Here is a 23,061-nt window from a genome sequence, read left to right as displayed (position 1 = left end):
TATCTCAAATGGCCCTTCATATTTGTGCACCAATGCTCGATGCACACCAGTACCAATAAGTTGCTTTTGAATTTGTGGGGTCAATTTTAACAACACTTTCTCCCCCACCTGGAAGTCAACAAGTCTTCTCTTGGAGTCTGCATACTTTTTCATCTGCCTAGAAGCCTTTGCCAAGCTGTCCCGAGCTTGTTCCAACAAATCCTGCTTCTCATATATAAACCGATAGGCTGCTGGATATGCATCGTTACGCTTCTGCCTCACCACTGCTTGAGGCGTCATTGGCTGTCTTCCAAATATCAACTCTGCAGGGCTTAAACCTGTAGAAGATGATCTTTGTACATTATAGCTGAATTGGGCAACATCAAGTAAACCTACCCAATTCTTCTGACTTGCAGTCACAAAGTGCCTTAAGTAGTCTTCTAGCAAAGCATTCACACGTTCCATCTGTCCATTGGTTTGGGGATGGCTTGCAGTAGAGAACTTCAATTCCGACCCCAACAACTTGAACAACACAGTTCAAAACCTTCCAGTAAAACGGGCATCCCGGTCACTGATTATATCCTCCGGTATACCAAAGTATTTCACCAAATGCTTGTGAAACAATTCAACAGCAACATCGACAGGGCATGCATGTGGTGCAGCAATGAACAGGGCATATTTAGAGAACCTATCCACTACCACCAGTATTTATCTCATCCCTCAACCTTTGGTAATCCCACAATGAAGTCCATAGAGATAGACTGGAAAGGTTTCTCTGGAATGGGTAATGGCTGTAACAGACCAGCTGCCTTCTTATTCTTCAATTTGTCTTGTTGACACACCAGACAAGTTCATACATATGCTTCCACATCCTGCTCTATCTTAGGCCAATAATAGGACCTGGCCAGCAACGCCACCATGCGTTCCACACCTGGATGGCCAGCCTAAAGAGAGTCATGAGTCTCACGCAGCAACTCTCGCCTTATACTACCACCAGCAGGGACAAACAATCTACCACCCTTGGCATAAATAAGATCCCTCTCAAGCCAATATCTCTGTACCAAGCCCTCTTAGATTTCCTTAGCAAGCTTGATATATGCAGCATCCTTCAAGCTTTGCTCCTTAATCCGCTCCAGAAAATCTGATTCGACATGGGAAATTGCAGCAACATATGCATGCACTTCCTTCCTACTCAAGGCATCTGCAACCTAATTTTGCCTTCCGAGATGATGTACCCAATCAAAATCAAATTCACCAAGATATTCCTACCATCGTGCCTGTTTTGGGATCAACTTCTTCTGTGTTTTGAAATGTGTTGGCCACATTATCAGTCACCACAGTAAACTTGGTACCCAGTAGGTAATGCCTCCAAACATCAAGACAATGAACCACCACTGTCATTTCTTTCTCATGTGCTGAATATCGCTGCTCTACTTTTTTAAGCTTCCGACTCTCAATTGCAATTGGGTGATCACGCTGCACCAGCACGCCACCAATTGCCCTATCCGAAGCATCTATATGCATTTCAAACGGCATACTAAAATCAGGCAACTTCAAAACAGGTTCTGTAGAGATAGCCTATTTGATCTTCTCAAAGCACTTCTGGCACCTCTCATCCCATACCCATTTAGCATCCTTCTTCAGCAAATTTGTAAGAGGGCTCAACTTCTTGGAATAACCTTCAATAAACCGACGATAATAGGTAGTTAGTCCCAAGAAAGACAGCAAATCAGCAACTTTTGTTTGAGGAACCCACTCCATGATTGCTTGCACCTTCTTGCTATCCATTCGAATTTGTCCTTGGCCAATCCAGTGACCAAGGAACATTACTTCTAAGCAACAGAACTCACATTTCTCCTTCTTCACATACAGTTGATGTTGCCTCATCCTAGCAAACACCATCCTCAAATGCTCAATGTGAGAGGCTTTCACTGTATATGACAATATCGTCCAGATAAACCACCACAAATTGATCCAGGAACTCATACAATACATCATTCATAAAGTTACAGAATGTGGCGGGGGCATTGGTGACACCAAAGGGCATCACAAGGAACTCATACGAGCCATACCTTGTCACACATGCTGTCTTTTGTTCATCATCTTCCGCAATCCGCACCTGCCAATAATCTGACCGCAAGTCTAACTTTGTAAAAACAGAAGCTTTGGACAACCGATCAAACAAATCCTGGACATTAGGTATCGGGTACTTGTTCTTCACAGTTATCTTGTTCAAAGCCCTGTAATCTACACACATCCTCAATGAACCATCCTGTTTCTTTTGGAATAAAACAGGAGCACCGTACGAGGCCTTGGATGGTTGAATTCAACCGGCATCAATCAACTCATCCAATTGCCTTCGCAGCTCAACCAATTCCGATGGATCCATTTGACAAGGAGCACGAGCAGGGGGTCTTGCACCAGGTTCCAAATCGATCTTATGATCAAATGCTTGGCGTGGTGGAAGTTTCTTTGGCAATTGAGGAGGCATCACATCCGCAAACTCCTCTAATATGCCAACCACTGCATTTGGCACTTCCACATTCTGGTCAGGTTTGACCTCCACTAACGCTACCACAAAGGTATCCACACCTTTCTTCAAACCATTCTCCAACTGCAGGGCAAAAATCATCTTTTGCTGCTTCTTCCCATGCACTTTCCCAGCCAAAGTGCATTCCACAAAGCATGGACACATACCACCAGAAATAACAATTCCTTTCTTATAAGGCATCAAGGTCACCTTTGCATTGCCCAATATCACATCAAAATCATCTAGGGGAACCACCATGAAACTGCACTCACTATCCCAACTACTAATCTTCAAATTTGCTACCGTCATGCCACACACAGGTTGTGCAGTGGAGTTAAGGGCCTTGATCCGACTTGAGTGTTGGGTAACACTCAAACCTAGATTTTTGAATCTCTTCTGTGCTACAAAATTATGTGTAGCACCCGTATCCATCACCTCCTTTCCATTAATCTTTTACAACATAGAAAAGTCCATGCTGCAACTTCGATTCCTTGACGGTCACCACGTTCATTAATTGAAGAGGGGCAACTCTCAAAGGAGTAGATTCACTAACATCGCTATTTCCATCCTCAGCTACTAGAGCATTAGTCTTCTCCTTCTTTGGACAATCACGTGCTCTATAGGGTATGAAGTAGCCAACATTATTCTTGGTGTTGTTCTTTGATTTCCCACCAAACTGATTCGTTTTCTTGGATTTGGATGACTCATCATCCTTTTGCTTCCTCCATCGATTTCCATTTTTGCCTCCTTTGGATTTCTTGCCATCACCATTCTTCTTTTTGTTATTTTCATTAGAGGATGATGATGAACCCATGTATTTGAGATCCAACAAACCATCTGTGGCAGCAAAGGCAGCGGGTAAAGTTTTACCCTTTGCCTTCTCAACTCCGCTTGTGCCCATCCTTGTAAGCCAGAAAAGAAATTAAAGAGTTTATCTTCCTCCAACATGTTCTTAATATCCAACATCAACGAACTGAATTCCTTCACATAGTCCCGAATACTGCCAATATGTTTGAGTTTCTTCAAGGATTCCCTAGCAACCCAAGCCGTGTTGTAAGGCAGGAATTGATCCTTCAATTCCTTCTTCAAGACCTCCCACATCTGTATCTTTGGTCTGTTTGCATTGTCATCATCTTGCAAACGTGTCCTCCACCAAAGTTTAGCATCTCCTGTCAAATACATGCTAGTCTCCATCACTCTCTCGTGGTCTTGGCAATGGGCAGCATTGAAATATTGCTCCATGTCCCACAGAAAGTTCTCCAGTTCCTTCGCATCTCTAGCCCCATTAAAAGGCTTTGGATCAGGAACTTTAATCTTCGAGGGAAGGGTCTCAATCGACAAAGAAGAAGGTGTGCTATGTGCAGATCTATGAAACACAACAAATTCTTCTTCCATGGCCTGCAACTGGACCTTCATAGCACCTGTGAAAGTCTCCATATCCTCCATTAAGGCCGATTGCTTCTCATGCGTCTTCGTAATGAAAGAAGCAACACTCTGAGAAAGGGACTCCAAATTCGCAGCAAATTGTTCCATCTGCACCGAGATACTCACCGATGCATCAGATGGGGGGGCACTGAGATAGTTCTCCAGGCGTGCCACCCTCTCACGCAGGGCCTCCACCGCCGCGCCACCAGCCATAACCAGGCTCTGATACCAAATGTCACAGGACTAAAATTCAATGTTAAATTTTCAATCACTGTGCGGCCGAAGAGTCTCTTCCTTAGTTAGCCTACTCGAACACTCACTCACGATTGAGGTTATCACACACACGCACAAGAGTCTCAAAGCAATCACAAAGCAATAGCAATACAATGCACACACAATATTTATGGGGTCACCCCCAACCTTTTCTTTACTCAATAAGAACAAGGAAACCGGCCTAGAACCATGCAAGGATCACCACATAATTCTCTCTTGGTGTCTCAAGCATAGCTCCAGCAATACAAACACCAAAACTTGCAGTTAACAACCCTACCTGCCTTGGGTATGCTGGACCAGCCAAATTAAGCCACCTGGCCTTGCAGTTGCCTCCCTCAATTGCCCATGGCATGCTGTGACATGCCACCATATGCCACCTCTAGGGATAGGATCTCCAACACCCTTGGATGTATGCCACCAAGACACCCAGCAGGTCTAACCGCCCATAACTGCTGGAAACCGCTCATCCAAGTCAGTCAAGACACACACACACAACCGTTCCACAGCCTGCCTGCATGCACGCCACATAGCCACCAGCCCGCACCCAAGCAAGGCTGCGCGCCAACACTTCGCGCCCCTGCATAGGCGCGCCAACACCAGCCCGCGTATGTGTCAGACACTGCCCGTGCACCTGCCACCCACGTCCGTGCTCGTGCCCAATATGCTCGGCATGCCTGCATTAGGAGCTGCCCGTCTGCCTGACATTCATATATGTGTGTGCGCCCAACATGCTCCGCACACCTGCCCGAAGCCACACAGCTGCACGATCCCTTGCACACGCACACATGCATGTTAGCCCTTGTTGTGTGGGTGGGCCACGCTGTACCCTGGCACCACTCCGTGCCAACACTTAGCCAACCCGCACATCTGCCATGCACCACCAACATGCCATCCACTAAGGCATGCTGGGCATCAACCCATCCTGTGCCTTACTGTGCACCAACACAGCACATCATCATGCCTTGCTTGCCAAGGTTGTGCCCATCACAAACACACCCACTCTCGCCTTGGCATGGTGCAAGACCAACCAAGCCTTGGCCATGTCGAGGAGCTAAAGGCCTGACAGGTTACCAGTGGGCAGTCAGCCAAGATCAGTGGAGGTATTGTTTTGTTTAAAATGGTGAGTTTCCTTAGCTTTTGTTTTTTATTAATTTATTTTTTTATGGGAAAAATGAAAAGATAAAATAATTAAAAAAAAAACTCAATTTTTAGGGATAATTCATGTCATGTGAGTAGCACGTGACCATTTTAACGAATTCTGTTAGAATTGAACAGATTTGGATATAAGTGTAAGTTTTTTAAATTTAACATATTTGGACTAAAGTGTAAGTTTTTCAAACTTAGGGTATTAAATGTTAAAAGAAAAAACTTATGGACTCCAAAATGAAAACAAGGTAAAAATGGATGGTATTAAAATGCAATTTAACCTAATTTTTATTTTTCTTAACTTATATTGAGGGTAATTTTTTTTTTTTTTTTGGATAGAATATACTGAGGGTAATTTTGTTATTATTAAACCATAGTAACCATCATATTCCAAAGTTTGATTAAAGAAATGGTACTTTATGAAAGAAAATTGAAATTATGAGAGAGCATTTTGTAAGATCTATAAATCTAAAGGATGCAGGATCAAAAGGGCAAGTTTAATGAACAATATACTATAGTAGATTTTGACGATAAAAATAAACCAATTTGATACTGTCAGGATAAGTGTAAGTAGGTGTAGATTATTTGTAGCTACCTATTGACAAAAACTACTTGGTGTCTAATCCACATTGCCTAAATATAGAACAGTAATAGATTAAAGATAAAATTGTCACTTTCTTAACAACTAAAGCTTTTTAAAAATAGTTAGCTTTAAAATTCAAAAAAAAAATTGATATTAAGCATGCTCCAATGAAAGAAATCTTATGATAGGTGATCTATTGTGAAATCTAAACAAAAAAACTCATACACTCTAGAGTATGATATCTTATACACTCTGAAGTGCGGTAATTAATAATTTTATGATGAATGACTTCTGAAAAAATATGACTAAAAAACTTCAAGCATTTTACATTATAAAATATGGTGATTAAATTAGAGATGATATCAATAGAACAAGAGGGAAAAAAAAAAAAAAAAAAGTGAAATGGCAATGGACAAGATAAGACAAGATAAGTATGTGCAATTTTTTTAAAAAAAGAAGGTGTGTATGAAAAAATTTGAAACTAAGAAAGGAATTGTGTAATTTACCTAATAGGGCTTATTGATAATTTTTCCTTAAAAAAAAAAAAAAGTAAAATAAAATAAGGATGGGTTTTCGTATTCTATATATGAGACTTCGCTTTGCAGCTTTGTCTCTGGCCTTCTCTGTTTATAATGGCACTGTTCAGTAACAAACATATATGTCCTTTCTAAAAAGCTGGACCCTCATGGACCATTCCCAATCTGAACTTTATGGTCCAATTGGACAACTATCGAGTCACCTGGGCTATTTTTAAAGCTTTTAAAGGGCAGGGAAGTCTCTGTAGCCCAATTTGGATCATAGCCCAGTGCTCATGGTTAGCACTATCTTATCTATAGATTTTTGGGGAATTCATACTTTTTTTATTTACCCTTCTATACTTATTTTGTCCCTAATAAAAATTTAAAATAACTTGAGTGTCCTTGTTTTTTTTTTGCCCTGTTTTTTCTACGAGAGACCCACGCCAGTTCCCAATTCCTGCACTCTTTCTTCCATCGTTCCACAGATAATCCCTCCCATTGAAAATAAGAAAACCTCTGCTTTCTTCATTTAGCTTTCTTCTTTTAGCTTTCTTCCTTCTCCATGAAAAAGCATCCCCACCTTAGTTATATGTGTATTTTTTTTAATTGGTTTATTTGCCCCCCCCAAAAAAAAAAAAAAAAAAAAAGGCTTGATACATGGATATTGCTGTGTATATTATAGATATTGCTGTGGATATTGTTCTGTTGCCTATGACAACTAGTGGTAGTTCGATATCCAAACCTTGTCAGCTGACTTTATCAGCAGGTGATTAATTTTTTTATTAATCAATTATAAAAATCTTGAATCTTGATAATTAAATTAAATATTTATGATGGGTATTATTAGTTAATTAATTAATTGGGATTCTTTGGCAGGGGATTGGCCGTAGAAGATCCAATTGCTCCACACGGTCTCAAGCTAACAATTGAAGACTACCCTTTTGCCCACGACGGTTTGATCCTATGGGATTCCATCAAACAATGGGTCTTCGACTACTTTAACCACTACTACTCCTACAACGCCCAAATCCGGACGAAGAGCTTCAAGCATGGTGGATGGAGATCCGAACCGTAGGTCACGCGGACAAGAAGGATGAACCGTGGTGGCCGGAGTTGAACACCCCTCAGGACCTGATAGACATCATCACCATCATCGTTTGAGTGACGTTGGGTCACCATGCAGCAGTCAACTTCGGACGGTACGGGTACGTAGGCTACTTCCCAAATCGCCCCATGATCGCAAGGACCAACATGCCCACAAGGGACACTCGAACGAAGTTTGGCAAAAGTTCGTGAAGAGACCCGAAGAGGCGCTTCTGCAGTGCTTCCCTTCTCAGAACCAAGCGGTTTTGGATATTCTGTCGAACCATTCCCATGATGAAGAGTACCTTGGCGATCAGTCGGAGGCTACTTGGGATGAAGATCCTGTTATAAAGGCCGCCTTCGAACGCTTCAATGGCAGGTTGAGGAGTTTGAAGGCATCGTTGACGAAAGGAATGCTAACAACGGTTTGAAGAACCAAAGTGGAGCTGATATTTTTACCTGATTTTATATGAAATAAGGATAATTTAGGAGTATTAAAAAGTTGATGGTAAAACAAAAATTATTCGTGTGCAGAGGGTATATTTCATCAGGCCTTCTAAAAGAGGATCGTTGGGCCAAATTCCCCTAGATTTTTCATGTCAACAAAGGCGGGAATAACACCCTACATATGATTAGGAGGAACAAAGGAAGAAAAAAGAAAAACACAACAACCCATGAAATTCTATGGGCTTTAACAACCCTTGCATAAGATGTTCTAAATCCACCTTAAAACCCATATAAACTCTCTCCTCATTCGAGCCGACAGTAGTAGAATTAGTCGAAACAATTTTGAGGACGCTTCTAAAACTACAAAAGAGACATCAAAATTAAATTTTGAAAATAAATATATACTTTTAGTTTTTGACCAAGGAATAAAGATCAGTAAGTTTACTTCAAAATCAAATATAAAGAAATGAAGAATCTCGGTGGAGAAAGTTTTGTTTAGTAATTAGGATCCTTTGGCTTTTAGAATTAATGGAGGTATATTTAAAAATGTTCGTAAAAGTACATAGGACTATGAATTTATTAAATGGGGTTATTTAGAAAAATTGAATTGATGGATTAAAAATTTAAAACACCTTTTAAAGAATTTGAATTAGTCATATCATATCCAGTTTAAGCCATATATTCAAAACATTGTTTTATATTCATAATATATATATATATATATATATAGAGAGAGAGAGAGAGAGAGAGATGGGCTCCTAACTCAGAAGAATATTACAAATTATTTTTAATGCTAGACCACCCATTTCATAAGCGGCCCCCAAAATTCAAAATTATTATTATTTTTTCCTTTTTTGCCATTATTTTCTTCTTAGATTGCGAATTTAGGTGCTACCTAGTAGCTAGTTAGAGTTTATTACAAAATAAATGGTTTATACTTTCTATATACATAAAAAATGGAATATATATATCGAATGGTTGATCTTGGGCCGCTCATTTCATATATATCTTCAATGACTGAGCCATCCTGATTCCTGCAGCAAGACTTTCTGAGACTAAATTTATATATATTTATGAGAAGGGGATGATCTAAGCTCTATGAGGATGCTGATGATGCTCAAGCTACATGTGGAGGTGATAAATCAAAAATATCATTAATCATCATCATCATGTACTCTCCATAACAAGCAATTCAAAGAGACTCACCTATTCAGATTATGTACTTGGTTTAAGTAACATTATTATGATGCACATGATGATGTTATTTAGAGAAATGGCCGCATGAGAAGATGATGCCCTAAGCATGCCACACCAAACACACCCAAAAAAGGCCATGTTTGGTAGAGGGGAAAAAAAAGCCAAAAAATTGCTTTTATTTATTTATTTTTCTCCAACAATACCAACTCTCCCAAATCATGGTCTAAAGGGTCAGTCAGCGACATTCTGCAATGGCAATGTCCCTTAATTTGCAAACCCTTTTTTAGGATTTGATTTTCTTTGCCCTTCTCTAACTAGGAAAGCTGGCCATGCCCCTCTTGGACAAAATCATTGCTAAGCATCACTGTTCCACGCTTGGAAGCCCTTTGATAAACTTCTTTTTTATTCCCTACTTTTCAAGAAACTTTTGCGATTTGAAATATCATTCACTCATAGAGGAATAAAGAGTATCAAAATAAATAGTGCTTTGTGTGAAAAAAACACTTCTAAGGTTGAAAAAACCAGAGAGAATTTTGCTTCAATGAGCTATTACACCTTTTTCAGAAAATGTTGGTTATATCTATCTGTCTATCATATATATCTATCTGTCTATAACACTACTATTATAACCATTTATTTTGAATTTTTTTTCCTGTGGTTCTACATTCATGATTATAACACTATAAACTATTGCCATTCTTTTCTGATCATGATTCTATTCTTTTCTTTTCATGTGGGTCTAAAGAAGAATTTCACCCTTTACTATTATTCCACTTTTATAAAACCAAAATTGTAAGTTTTAGACGTTTGATGCTATTCTAAGAATAAATCCGATGTCCAGGTATCTCTAATCCAAGAGAATATCAGCCAGTTTCTAGGAAAATGCAGGGAAATAAAGGAAATAATTTTATAGAATCTACCGTTTCAAATTTCAAAAGTGATTTATACTTGAGCTCTTTTTATTTTATTTTACCTTTGACATTATATTCTTAGCGACCGCGTAAAGCATTTCATACATATAGCACTAGTTCATTTCCTTACCTTAAAAAAAATTTCACATCGATCTTTAATTAAAGTGGAATGGGGGATAATTATGCTCAAGTCTTTCAAGATTAACCTTTTAGACTTTGAATTGTAGAATTCCACTCAGTTGGCTGACCAAAATCAGGCTCAAACGAAACAGCAAGTCAAGGATTCACAAAGATATCATCATGACCAACTATTCTTAAAATTCTTTGACAAAAGAGAGTTTATGAAAACAAGCCCACATCCCACAAAATACGGTAATATAATAATACTACAAACATAATATATATATATAGATATATATATATATGAAACTTATAATCTTTTCCACATGTTTGCTCCTTATCTTTCTCTCAAGGTTTCAAGGAATCGAGACTCAAAAAGCTTATCTTTGGTTCTTGTGGGGTTCTCAAACCCATCGGATCAACTAATGGGTCATAGTCATTTTCATGCATGCTTTGTCTAAACCAATTCAACCAAGCTTTTGATTATAAGTAATGGGTCTTTGGTCAATTAGATCTCTCCATTTTCTTTCTTTTTCTTTTTGGGTGGGCATCCGGACAGTGTTGTCTTCGAAAAGGATGGGTCTTCAAAAAGAAATTTTATTTTCTCTAGAGGTAGCAATTTGGACCATAACTCGAAAATGAAATACGGAATAAATGAATTTGAGTTTATTATAAATGGATTCAGATCATAAATCGACTCCATTAGTTTAATACGATTATTAATCATTCGGATTAATCTATTTAATTCAAAATTGATACGTTATGACCCATTTATTAAAAGTGTCAGTTTTAACCTAATATGATTATACACCTATTACAATCCATTTAAATTTAATTTTAAATTATGATTTTATTTACCCATAATATGTTATTTAATAAGTTAAAAATTTATAAATTAAAAAACTTTATAAAAGTAATTTTTTATTATTAATTTTTTAAAGACAAAAAAAATGTTTAATAAAACAAAAATAAAAACATAAAAAATACTCATATCAAAACTCCTCTTCACCACACGATCAAAATTCAGATAAAAAAATATCTATACTTTATTTTGTATTTGAGAATTATGTACTGTAGATTAGGATTTGCAAATATAATTAGAAGATATATTACTATAAAATTTAAATATTGTATCTTAACTTTTTAGTGTTTAAATTATTTTTATGTTGTTTTTTAATTATTATTTTTAAATAATTTTCAAATAAGAAGCTTGATTTTCAAGTTAGTAGAATAGATATATTAACAAACAAGTTAATTTTCAATAAATAGATTAATTTTGAATTAATAGGTTAATTTTTAATAAATAAGTTAATTTTTAGGTTAATAGGTCAACACAACCTATTAAAGTAATTGTGTTAAATGGGTCGTGTTGGGTTGATCTATTTATAAATAAGTCGGATTAATGTTTTAGATACCTGACACGATTAATAAACGAGTTAAGCATTTTAAAATGATAATTAAATAGGTTGATACGAACTCAGACATATGAACACGAATTGCCATCTTTAATTTTCTTGTTGCATGATTAGAGAGTTTAAACAATAAATGTGCATATTAATTACAAATATAAGTTTTTTTTTTTCTTTTCTGAAAAAAAAAAAGAGTATAAAATTGAAGATGTTAGCAGCAGTAATTTCCATCTAAAAAGGGAATTAAATTGAAAAAGACCTTGAAGTGAGTTTACATGAAACTCAAACTCATCTTCTAGAGTCAACGTTAAAATGTCAAAAAAGTAGTCCTTTGGCTCCAATATATTTGTATCGATTAATATATGCGCCATATTGTGGACCTGCAGTGACTAAACATTCTCTTTTTCTTTTTCCAGATTCCTCAAGCTCCAAACCTATCTTATTGCTTCCTCATGGAGACACTATGATTACATCTACCAGTACATATATAACATTTATAATATATGTATCTATATATATATATAGAGAGAGAGAGAGAGAGAGTTAAGGCTTGAATTATATATTATTTTATTAGCATTCGAATTGCTGTGAAGAATAAAAATTTTAAAATCAATTAGTAATTTAACATGTATTTAATTAAATATTAAAATTATATTTATAAAAAGTGAATCTCAACTATGAATGCGATGAAATAGTTAATAATAAAAATTATAATGGTAAAATCATTAAACCGAGTTTATTTAAGTCTGAATATATATATATATATATATGTATAGTTAAATCGACCTGATAGTACTATATTAAAAATCAATAAATTCTATCATTTGAATTTAATTTTAAAAATAAACACAATCCAATAAAGCATACCCAACGGTTGCGATTCAAAATCTTGGCATATTATTATAAGGTTTATTTGATAAGATATTTTATATATAACTTTATTTTTGTTCGGTGGATGATTACGTGAGAGTGTATACATATATATATATATATATATATATATACATACATAATTTAAATTAAAATGAATTGTAGGGGACCCTGAGCTGCAGCCAAAATTAATATGTGTGAATACATTTTTTTTCCTTTTTCTATTTTCTTCGGGTAGAAGGTATAATTAAAGCTTTTCCTTCTAAGCAAATAATTGATCTGGCTAACCATGCACGGTCCACCTCCTCAAATAGCACTGCAAAACCTTTGCATAGGACGACCCAATAAAATATATATGTCAAAATTTGAGGCTACATTGTATTGACTCCGTTTGATTTTGTTTACACATATCTTTCAGGCATTCACAGTACTTGTATAATTTCAGCTTTTCTTCTGTAATTCAGACTGTATCATCCACCAGGCCCCTTCTTTCTCGAAAAAGGACATTTTATTATGCATATGAATTTAAGCTCCCAAAGTTAATAATTTTTCTTAACCCAATGAAAGTTTTTACATAAATAACTAATAAATTGGAAGCTTTTTTTTTTTTTTTTTTAAAAGATGTTGAAGAAATCTAAGCACACATATTATATATATATATATATATATAATCGTATACTTTAAAGTTGTTGCAAGGATTCACTGCTTCTTAAAAGTATTATATAAATGTTTGGAGCAAAGCGTTCTTTTCAATTGAAAAGCATTGTTTGGAATATATCTACTTGTACACAGATTTTACAATATTAATTAATGTCATTTGAAAACCACACGTCGCCATGCAAAATCTCTGCGTGCGCTTATACCAAATTAATCTGTAATTTGTTCGAAATAAAGGTAATTAATTATATTAATTTGGTCACTGAATTAAGTACACAGCTTTTGCTAAATATATGTAATATATAAATTACAAGTAATAGTGATTAGCCAACAAAGGCACATGCATATGCTCAAGCACATACACACGCATTGCCTGGTGATTTTGATTACTATTGGTGGCTTTGTTTTTGTTTTTGTGTTATTTTGTATTCCTTTAGACTAATAATGTGTCACCTAATGATGAACCCCAACCTTTTCCTTTTCAAATGTTTTGGCATTGTCTCCCTTTAAAGGCAACTATATCTTTGCTTTAGCAGCCTTTCAACTATCAACTTTTAGTTTTAAAAGAATTTTTAACATTGTTTGATTTTTATTTTTTTTTAGGGCATAAAATTTAAGAAAATATAGGTTTTTTGCAAGACTTTAACAGTGTACAAGCCGCAGTCACCACGTTTGTCATGAAATTAACTATAGGTTTTTAGCAGACTTTTAACATCGTTTGATTTGTTTTTTTTTTTTGGGGCATAAAATTTAAGAAAATATAGGTTTTTTGCAAGACTTCAAGTCCCAGTCACCACGTTTGTCATGAAATTAACAATAGGTTTTTAGCAGATTTTTAACATCGTTTGATTTTTTTTTTTTATTTTGGGCATAAAATTTAAGAAAATATAGATTTTTTGCAAGACTTTAACGGTGTACAAGCCCCAGTCACCACATTTGTCATGAAATTAACTATAGTGATTTCTTTTTCGTTCTTTCTTTATTTATTTATTTATTTATTTTTTTGTAAATAAGAAAAATTGTTTTGATTTGTGACAATAATTTAAACCCAAGATAAACTCTTAAAAGAAAGATTTACCACTAGGTTTTGTCGGCTAGCACTAAAAAGTTGGAATTTTTTTTCATAATATTTTTCTCAGAAAATAAAAAAGTCAACATTATATGTATAAATGTTTAGTCAAAGCATATAAGAAATTTGTTAAATTACAGAGTTTTGGGTCGTCACAATTCACCAGTAAGCCTTATCATTTGGTTGTAAGCTAATAAGGCCAGGGTACAATTAAACCACCCCCTCCAATTTCTTATTTATTCATTTATTATTACAGCATTATATATATATATATATATATTTGGAGGTTTAAATCTTCCAAGCAATTGGATTCCACCTATCTGCTACTGCATTGTAGCCAACATTCTAGCATGGTAATTACTAATTAAAGAAGGCGTCGTAATAATTTGCCAAGTGGCGGATTTCAATTGGAAGAGATTTTAAACCATTGACAGGAAAAGAAATTTAAAACTATAATATTAATTAGAGTTATCCTATTCGAATTAGCAGTGGACAACCATGACGGAGATTATAGATCATCCACAGCTAAAGGACAACCCCATCAAATCCACTGAGATATCTTTTCTAATTGTAACTGCTTATAATTTGTGATGAGAGAGAGATGGTGAGAGAGGGTGGGCCAATTATATATATATATATATATATCTATAAATATATATTCCTGGATGGCTTTCTTGTATTTTATAAGTTGCGGAGGTTGGTAAGTGTAAATTTAGTTTACCAGAAGGAGTAGAGAATTTAAAAGGTTTTGATTAAAAAATGCAAATTAGGCAATAAAGCCACTGCTATGGCAGTGGTAAGCATCATTGCCAGACCCTAAAAAGAGACGTAGGGAACTCTGGGAAAGGCACGTCTCCCTTGCTGCTTTCACCACACCAACTTTTTATTTTTTTATTTTTTTTATTATTAAATTTTGTTATAAATTAATAAAATACTCCTTAAATTTTCTTTTCTTTTTAATTCTAATAATAGCCAGGACTTCTTCTTCTTCATTTTATTTTTTTTTAAATTGGAATGAGTAATAATTGATGGAATTTACCAAACCAAAACTCATTTTGCACATAAATCTAATTGACAGAAATATTTTAATTTCAAAAGACAAATTTAACAAATTATAAATTTCTAAGCAGTAGAAGTAATAATATTATAAGAAGTCAATAAATTTTATTGTAAAAAAAAAAAATACAAATCATTATTTTAGAACACAAATACAGAGTATTGTCATGGTCCAAAATGTATATATATTTAATTATTCTTTCCTTCATATAAAATTTTCTACATAGCGAATACGACATCATTTCTGCTTAACTTTAAAATGCAGCTATAAAATAGAAAGAAGAAAATTTCAAATTTGCAAAGTACTAGTAAAGAAAAAAAAAAGATATACAGAAATAAATGAAAGTAGATGGGAGATAGCTTTCGAATCGATTTATCCTCTCACATGTGGATCAGTGGAAGTTGAGTAGTCACTGTTAGTATACATATCAATTTCTTATAAACCTCATTTCATTTCGGTCCTACGAAACATAAGCGGTATCAGGAACAATTAATTGTTTTGGTTCATTAATTAATGAAACATAGATTAAATCAACAACTACTTTTAATCTAGGAAAATCTCTCTTAATGCCAACCCTCAATCTATCATTAATTAATCTAACAAGTTGTTAATTTATTCACAAGAAGAAGACAAATATTAATAAATCAAATAAAACCGAAGTAGCAAACACTTCTATTTTTTCTGTGTCAAACTTGGAATTGCAACAAAAAACCGATTATGTGTCCAAATGTACCTCAGTTTTTTTTTTTTTTTTTTGTTGGGTAATGAAAAATAGCAAATAAAATCAAGATTGAGCCCCATGATGCGCATGAAAATGCATGGGTTTTGGCATTAAGCATGCAGATAGCAAGTGCATATGACCAGGTGCGCGTGACAAAACTGCCAGCAAGGCATTTCCAACATATTTGAGAAAATTGCCTCACTCCTAGAAAATGACATCTTTAAAAGGTGTGGCACACTTGGACTTACGTGGTATATATATATATATATAGATTAATTAGGAATTAATTAAGTTTGTATTTGTTTGATTTTGATTTCTCCTATTGTTCTAGCTTTTCAATGTAAAATTCTAGTACAGGGAACAGTCTAATCTTTTACTACTTGTCAAATAATTATCAAAATTAAATGAATAATATTTTGATAGTATGGAAGAATTAAAAAATTGAAGGAAATGAAAGTCGGTTGGCTTTATTTTGTTACAAATTTTACTTTAATTAAGATATATATATATATATATATAATAAAAAATAAAATAATAATAATAATAATAACAGAGTAGCTGACACAAAGAACATCTAGGGAAGTGAGAAAGAGAAGAGGCTCAAAGCAAAGAACTTTGGAAACCCAGACTCAAGTGTAATTCCTATCTGTCCTCATAACCAAAGTAAAGAATAACAGAAATCAGTACCATTTTGCCCTATAAAATTTTACACAAAAGCTAAAGTTTCAGTCTTTGTATTGGAGACTGGAAACACAATCTCTCTCTCCTCTCCCTCCCCTATTCTCTCTCTCTCTCTCCTCCCCCAACAGTCTTTTTTTTTTCTTTTTTTTTTCCTTTTCAAATAAAATAATATCTATGAGCATGATTTCATCACTACCCAGTATTTATAACTCCATACCCACATGGCCAAAACTTTAAGAAAATCCAACCAACCCATTTTCAATGTTTATTTTAATCAGCTCGTGCCAAGAAGTTCAACTTGTCAGAAAATAAAAACCCAAGGTATATTAGAAGCTTGAAGAGCCAAAGAGAAAGAGAAAGAGAGGGCTAGAGCCTAGAAAGAAGAAGAATTATTCCGAAGTTCGACGGCTTATTGGAAATGGTGAGAGAGTAATTGTGGGTTTTCTTAGATATTGGTGGCCAATTTTGGATGATGGATTTGTTACTGGGAAGTGCATTTTCTTCATGTACAAAACCTTGGAATAAATGGTATTATTATTTCGATCCCAGAAAAAGACAACCCAAATGCGCACAAAAAAATTCAGATTCAAGAAAAAAAACAAACCCACGAAATTCCTCAAATATGGCTTCTAGCTGGTGTAAGATCTCACCGACAATCATTCCCTCCCTTCTTGTATTCTTTCTCATTGTTTCTTCTTCAGTCTCTCAATCCCATGCATCATCAGAATCCAGTGATTTCCATGCAACCAATCAGACTCTTCGGCCAGAGAAAGAGTTACAGAAGCTCAAGTTCATCAAATCCCGTCTCAGAAAGATCAACAAGCCTGCTGTCAAGACAATTCAGGCATAACCAAAACCCTGTTCTATAAAAAATAAAAATTAAAAAAATTAAAAAATTAAAAAATATGACTTTCTTATTTCCTCTGTTTCTTGCTCTGTTTTTGGTCTGTTTTTTTACTTTACTCTTTTTTTTTTTTTTTGTTTTTGCAGAGTTCTGATGGTGATCTTATAGATTGTGTATTTTCACATCTTCAACCAGCTTTTGATCATCCTCTATTGAAAGGACAAAAGCCATTGGTAATGTATACTTAGGTCTGAATTGTAGTTTTTAAGCTAAGAAAGTTGAGTTTATGATAGTTTTTTAAACTTTGGAAAACTTTTGTTGGTTGAAATTTTTTCAGGATCCTCCAGAGAGACCAAAAGGACATAAGCAACATTCTGGAATGGTTGCAGAAGATTTCCAGCTATGGAGGATGTCTGGTGAATCGTGTCCTGAAGGAACAGTACCAATCAGGAGAACAACTGAGCAAGACATGCTAAGAGCAAGCTCTGTTCGAAGATTTGGAAGAAAAGTCAGGAGGCATGTCAGAAGAGATTCATCCAGCAATGGACATGAGGTGAATAGAAAGAACCCATAAATTTTTTTTATTAGAATTTAATCCAAGTTTATTAGATTTTTCAAACAAAACCATTCTAATAAATAAAATAAAATAAAATAAAAAAAGAGCATAGGTACAGACTTGCACCAAATTGCTTTTTTATTCTTTCAAGGTTTTTTTTTTTTTTTTTTTTTTTCTTTTACCTCTCAAAATATATATGAGATGAGACCGGTAGAGTCAGTGATTACAGCTTTTGTCCTGTTATTGCTTTTTTTTTCTTTTTTTTTTCTTTTTTTTTCTTTTTTTTTCTTTTTTCCTTGGACATCCTGTTAGATTTTTATAAATTGTGTATTGTTTTTAATTTGAACAAGTTTCTATGCTATGACTGAGCATGACCAAGTAAAGCAAGTGTTTAGAGTTCCACCTTTCAAAGCAGAATAAGAGATATAGGAAGCTGGGTTTTTGGGTTCCCATTTTCAGTAAGATTACAAACTTCCATGGAAGCTCTGGTTCATTTTAATTGCATAATTTGAGACTTGATTATCCACTCCACATTGCATTGATGAAACCTAAGATCTTTTTAGAAATTAGAAGAATAAAAATCTCAGAAAAAAATGAAATTTGTTGGTTAAAAATTCTTGTGAAAGTAACGTATCAAAGAGTTATATTAATGGGGGTATCTTTTGGTTGACAGCATGCGGTTGGATATGTGAGTGGAGAAGAGTACTATGGAGCAAAAGCCAGCATAAATGTGTGGGCTCCACGCGTTGATAATCAATATGAATTCAGTCTCTCCCAAATGTGGGTTATCTCTGGTTCTTTTGGTGACGACCTCAACACAATTGAAGCTGGTTGGCAGGCATGTCTCCAATTTCCGCCACCCCCCTATTTTCTAAATTATATTTTCGTTCTTCTTTCATAATTTTGTTCTCAAACAAAGAAAATTTGAAGTTTTTTTTTTTTATTTCATATTTAAATATAACAAAAAATAGGGGTGAGGGAGAAAAAAGTTAAATTATGTTAATATTACATATTAATTGAAATCATGCTTTCAAAACTACATATTAAATTGATACCCATGTCTAGAAAATGGACCACAAATCTGCATATGAAAGACATAAGAAATTGTTTTAATTCAGTGATCAATTAGTTTGGGAAAGAGTTTCTATTAATGAAAGTGTCAAATGGAAAATTTATTATGAGATGCATGGAAGTGTTATATTATATATGAGTAGTAGTACTGTAGTTGCTTAAAGAATAAAGACTCCACTTGAGTATTTTATTTATGAAAGCAACTCTCAGACGCGCAAAAACCATTGTGGTTGTCAAAAATATTAATTAAATTCACTACATTGAATACCCACTGCCTATTGTAACATTCAAAGCACTTGTCGCAGCCCAACAACCTCTCATTCTCATTTAATATACTTATATATATATATATATATATATACAACCAATTTAGATTAAGGATTGATAATTCTACGGTTCGAAATTTCTTTATCAATTTTTTATCAAGTCAAAAAAGAGTAATATATGCAGATCCATTATTCATATGAGTTTACTTTATCTACATAAAATTATAGTAATTCGCTAAATTTAGGTGCATCATTAATTCATTTATATGTACATATATAAAAATATATTATTTTTTTGACTTGTATTTATAGCAGTGGAGGCTAATTTTCATTTAATTTTGTGCAGGTTAGTCCTGAGCTGTACGGGGATAATTATCCCAGATTCTTTACTTACTGGACTGTAAGTAATCAAAACACATACCCTTACTTCAACTTCAAGCATAAGATATATATATATATATATATATATATTGTGTATGGTAATTATTTCTTTTTGCCAAGAAAAATAATGATTTTTTTTCTTTTCTACTTTTGATTTACAGACGGATGCATATCAAGCAACTGGGTGTTATAATTTGCTATGTTCAGGCTTTGTTCAGACCAATAATAAGATTGCCATTGGGGCTGCAATCTCTCCAACTTCTTCCTACGGTGGAGGACAGTTTGATATTAGCTTGTTGGTTTGGAAGGTAAATTTCTCTTCCATTTTTTTCTCATTGACTTTTTCTTTTTCTCTTATAGTGCTATCTAAAAACCGTGAACAAAAAAATGGAAAAATTAGGGAGATTATAAAAATGAAAGCAAGGGCTTGTTGTGAATATAGTGGCAATCCAATATCTACATCCAAGACTTCTCTTTGGTCCCACACTACTAGGAGATAAAGACATTAAAAAGCACTTTTGATGATAGATGAGCCGTGACCGTGTGATATGTATACTTTCCTATAATCATGAAAAAGTTAAAGAAAGTCTTCAAATTTGATGGTGATTGATGGACGCTACTCTCAAAATATAGAAGTTTCACTTGTACTCTAGTTTTCTAGATAACTATGTTTAACTGATCTTAAGGTTAGTTAATTCTGACACAGAAACAATATTTGGAAAAATACCCCCTGCATTCAGCCTAGGTTTGTAATTTTCTTTCTGATGCTTTTTTCTGCTTTGGAACCAAAAAACAAAAAGATTCGCTTCTTTACCAAGCAGAACATATTATAGACTTTACTCTTTTTTATTTTTTTTTGGCCCAATTTTTCATCCGGTGCTTTTCCACATACACATGGGTTGTATAAATGAGAAATGAAAGAGTAAAGTAGAAGAAACGTAACTAAAGTTGAAATACAATGATGGGTAATTTTTTTTTTCTTTTTTTGTTTTATGTTTTTTCAGGATCCAAAGCATGGGAACTGGTGGCTAGAGTTCGGGTCCGGAATTCTAGTTGGGTATTGGCCATCATTCTTATTCACTCACCTCAGAGACCACGCAAGTATGGTGCAATTTGGTGGAGAAGTAGTAAATTCAAGGCCTTCTGGTACTCATACATCAACACAAATGGGAAGTGGACATTTTGCTGGAGAAGGATTTGGAAAAGCTTCATATTTTAGAAATTTGCAAGTAGTTGATTGGGATAATAGCTTAATACCATTGTCCAATCTTAAAGTCTTGGCTGATCATCCAAATTGCTATGACATACAAGGAGGGATTAATAACGTTTGGGGTAATTACTTTTACTATGGTGGACCTGGAAGAAATGTAAGGTGTCCCTAAGGGAAAATTAAGGTGGGAAAAAAAAAAAAAAAAAGGTATAGATATGTGGATTTTTTTTCTTCTTTTTTGTTATTTTTTACATATAATTTTCTTTTTTTTTTCTTGTTGGGGTGAATTGGGTTTCTTCTCGAGATCGATAAGGGCAAGTTTGGGGTATTCTTATATTTATTTTCTTTGTTAATCCAATTTTTTTTTTCTCTCTCCCTCTCTCTCTTTTTTGGCAACTAACATGTGATCCATTGTGTGTGAAAAGAACATATGTGATCCATTAATTTTAGGGACTTCTGTATATTTGGAAAAAAGAAATAGTGAATATACTATAGTTTGTGATTTTTGTTTTTTATTTTTTCCTTTTCTAATCTTATAGTACTTTGGTTCAGAAACTTCCCAAAAAAAAGAAAAAAAAGAAAAAAGCAAAGTTGGAATTCAATTTTATAATACCAAATTACCAATTTTGGGACCACTAAATTGACCAAAATCTAACCCATACCATTATGTTAGAAAGATATATAAATGCACAAACAAATGAATTGCCTACCCCGTTGGTGGAAAATATATTAATATATTCTATATGTATTTCGCCCACAATTTCTTCGAAAATCTTTAAATATGTATATGCGCTTCAGACATACCTAACTCTCTGTTTGACAAAACTACACAGAGAGCAAAAACATTATTTGAGGAGACAATGTTTGTAGACCTAAAATAGTGATAACATAATACGTATCTTGTCTAGATACATAATTAGGATGTGGGTCCAAACTATTAATATATGAGACATATCTATCATGAAAAAACATTACCACAACAGACTCGCCGTGGAGCTCAAGTGGCAGAGCTTTCACATCCTAGCCTGTGTGTGCTCGGGATCCAGTCTTAGGGGGGGAAGGGGAGCCAGGGGGGGACCCAACCACACTAGCCCCAAAAAATAAAAAAACAAAAAAAATTACCATAACACAAAATAGTAACACTTGCTTGCCTTGGAAGACATTATATAATCGAATAATAAATTTAGTGTCATTATAAGAAAAATGTTATAAATAAAGAATACAAAACATGATTAAGTAGAGAGTTGATGACAACACCATTAGCCGCTAATTAGGGCAATTGATATAAGCATTATTTAACTCACTATAATAGGATATAGAGATTACATTGTTTTGCGTTCCCAAATGAATATGTTTTATATATGCATAATTTGCCAACAATCTTTTGCTTAAAGTCTACTTATATTTTGTTGCGCTGATCAATGGTTATAATTTTGATAATAAGGAAAAAAGGTGTCGACATTATCATACAACTCAGATTCGTTTTTTGAGACATACCACTCTAATGACCACTTCCAATTGCTACTAGATATCCTATTTGCACGTCTCCAAGTGCCTTTTATATATGTTTTTTTCATAATTAATAAATTAATAATTTGATTTAAAAAATTATTAAAATTAGAAATTTGAGGGGGGGAAAAAAAAAAGCAAATTAGTGCAGGAATGGCTTGGAGGCCAAGTTGCAAAAAGTTGTTCAAAAGAGCTTAGGTGATACATTTATCTTATTTACACAAGTATTTTACACGTGGTGATAGAGTGTGACTGACAGGCCCTATTAGAGGATAACACGTGGGATTTCATTACTTCATGATCGAAAGAGTGGGACCCACATATTGATATCTCCCATAGGTAGGTTTGTAGGGACTGAACGTGCGCATGATCACTCAGTGTATGGCAAACATTTTAAAGGGGAATTCTACGACGAAGACAAAGGGCTTCCGCGTGATTATTCACCAAAAAAAAAAAAAAAAAAAATAGAGCAGCTACAACGTGCATATATAATGGTGGTACTAAATCATCATCATCAATTATTATGTAAATTTAAAAATAAATTTTCT

At 34.4% G+C, this 23,061-nt stretch overlaps 1 protein-coding gene and 1 pseudogene across 1 annotated transcript; both read left to right on the top strand.

Moving 5' to 3' along the window:
• Window positions 1–6,501: 6,501 nt before the first annotated feature.
• LOC112493074 (linoleate 13S-lipoxygenase 2-1, chloroplastic-like) lies at window positions 6,502–8,279 on the top strand (annotated as a pseudogene).
• Window positions 8,280–16,561: 8,282 nt separating this feature from the next.
• LOC107428566 (protein neprosin) lies at window positions 16,562–21,510 on the top strand. The gene is made up of 7 exons (XM_016039117.4): window positions 16,562–17,520; window positions 17,667–17,753; window positions 17,858–18,073; window positions 18,750–18,914; window positions 19,760–19,813; window positions 19,956–20,102; window positions 20,799–21,510. Exons 1-7 carry the CDS (start codon window positions 17,146–17,148, stop codon window positions 21,174–21,176), a joined length of 1,422 nt encoding a protein of 473 aa, XP_015894603.3. The 5' UTR covers window positions 16,562–17,145; the 3' UTR covers window positions 21,177–21,510.
• Window positions 21,511–23,061: the final 1,551 nt, after the last annotated feature.

The sequence above is a fragment of the Ziziphus jujuba genome, chromosome 12, assembly GCF_031755915.1.
Source record: "Ziziphus jujuba cultivar Dongzao chromosome 12, ASM3175591v1".
Lineage (NCBI taxonomy): Eukaryota > Viridiplantae > Streptophyta > Magnoliopsida > Rosales > Rhamnaceae > Ziziphus > Ziziphus jujuba.
This window is presented reverse-complemented; position numbering and strand designations above follow the sequence as displayed.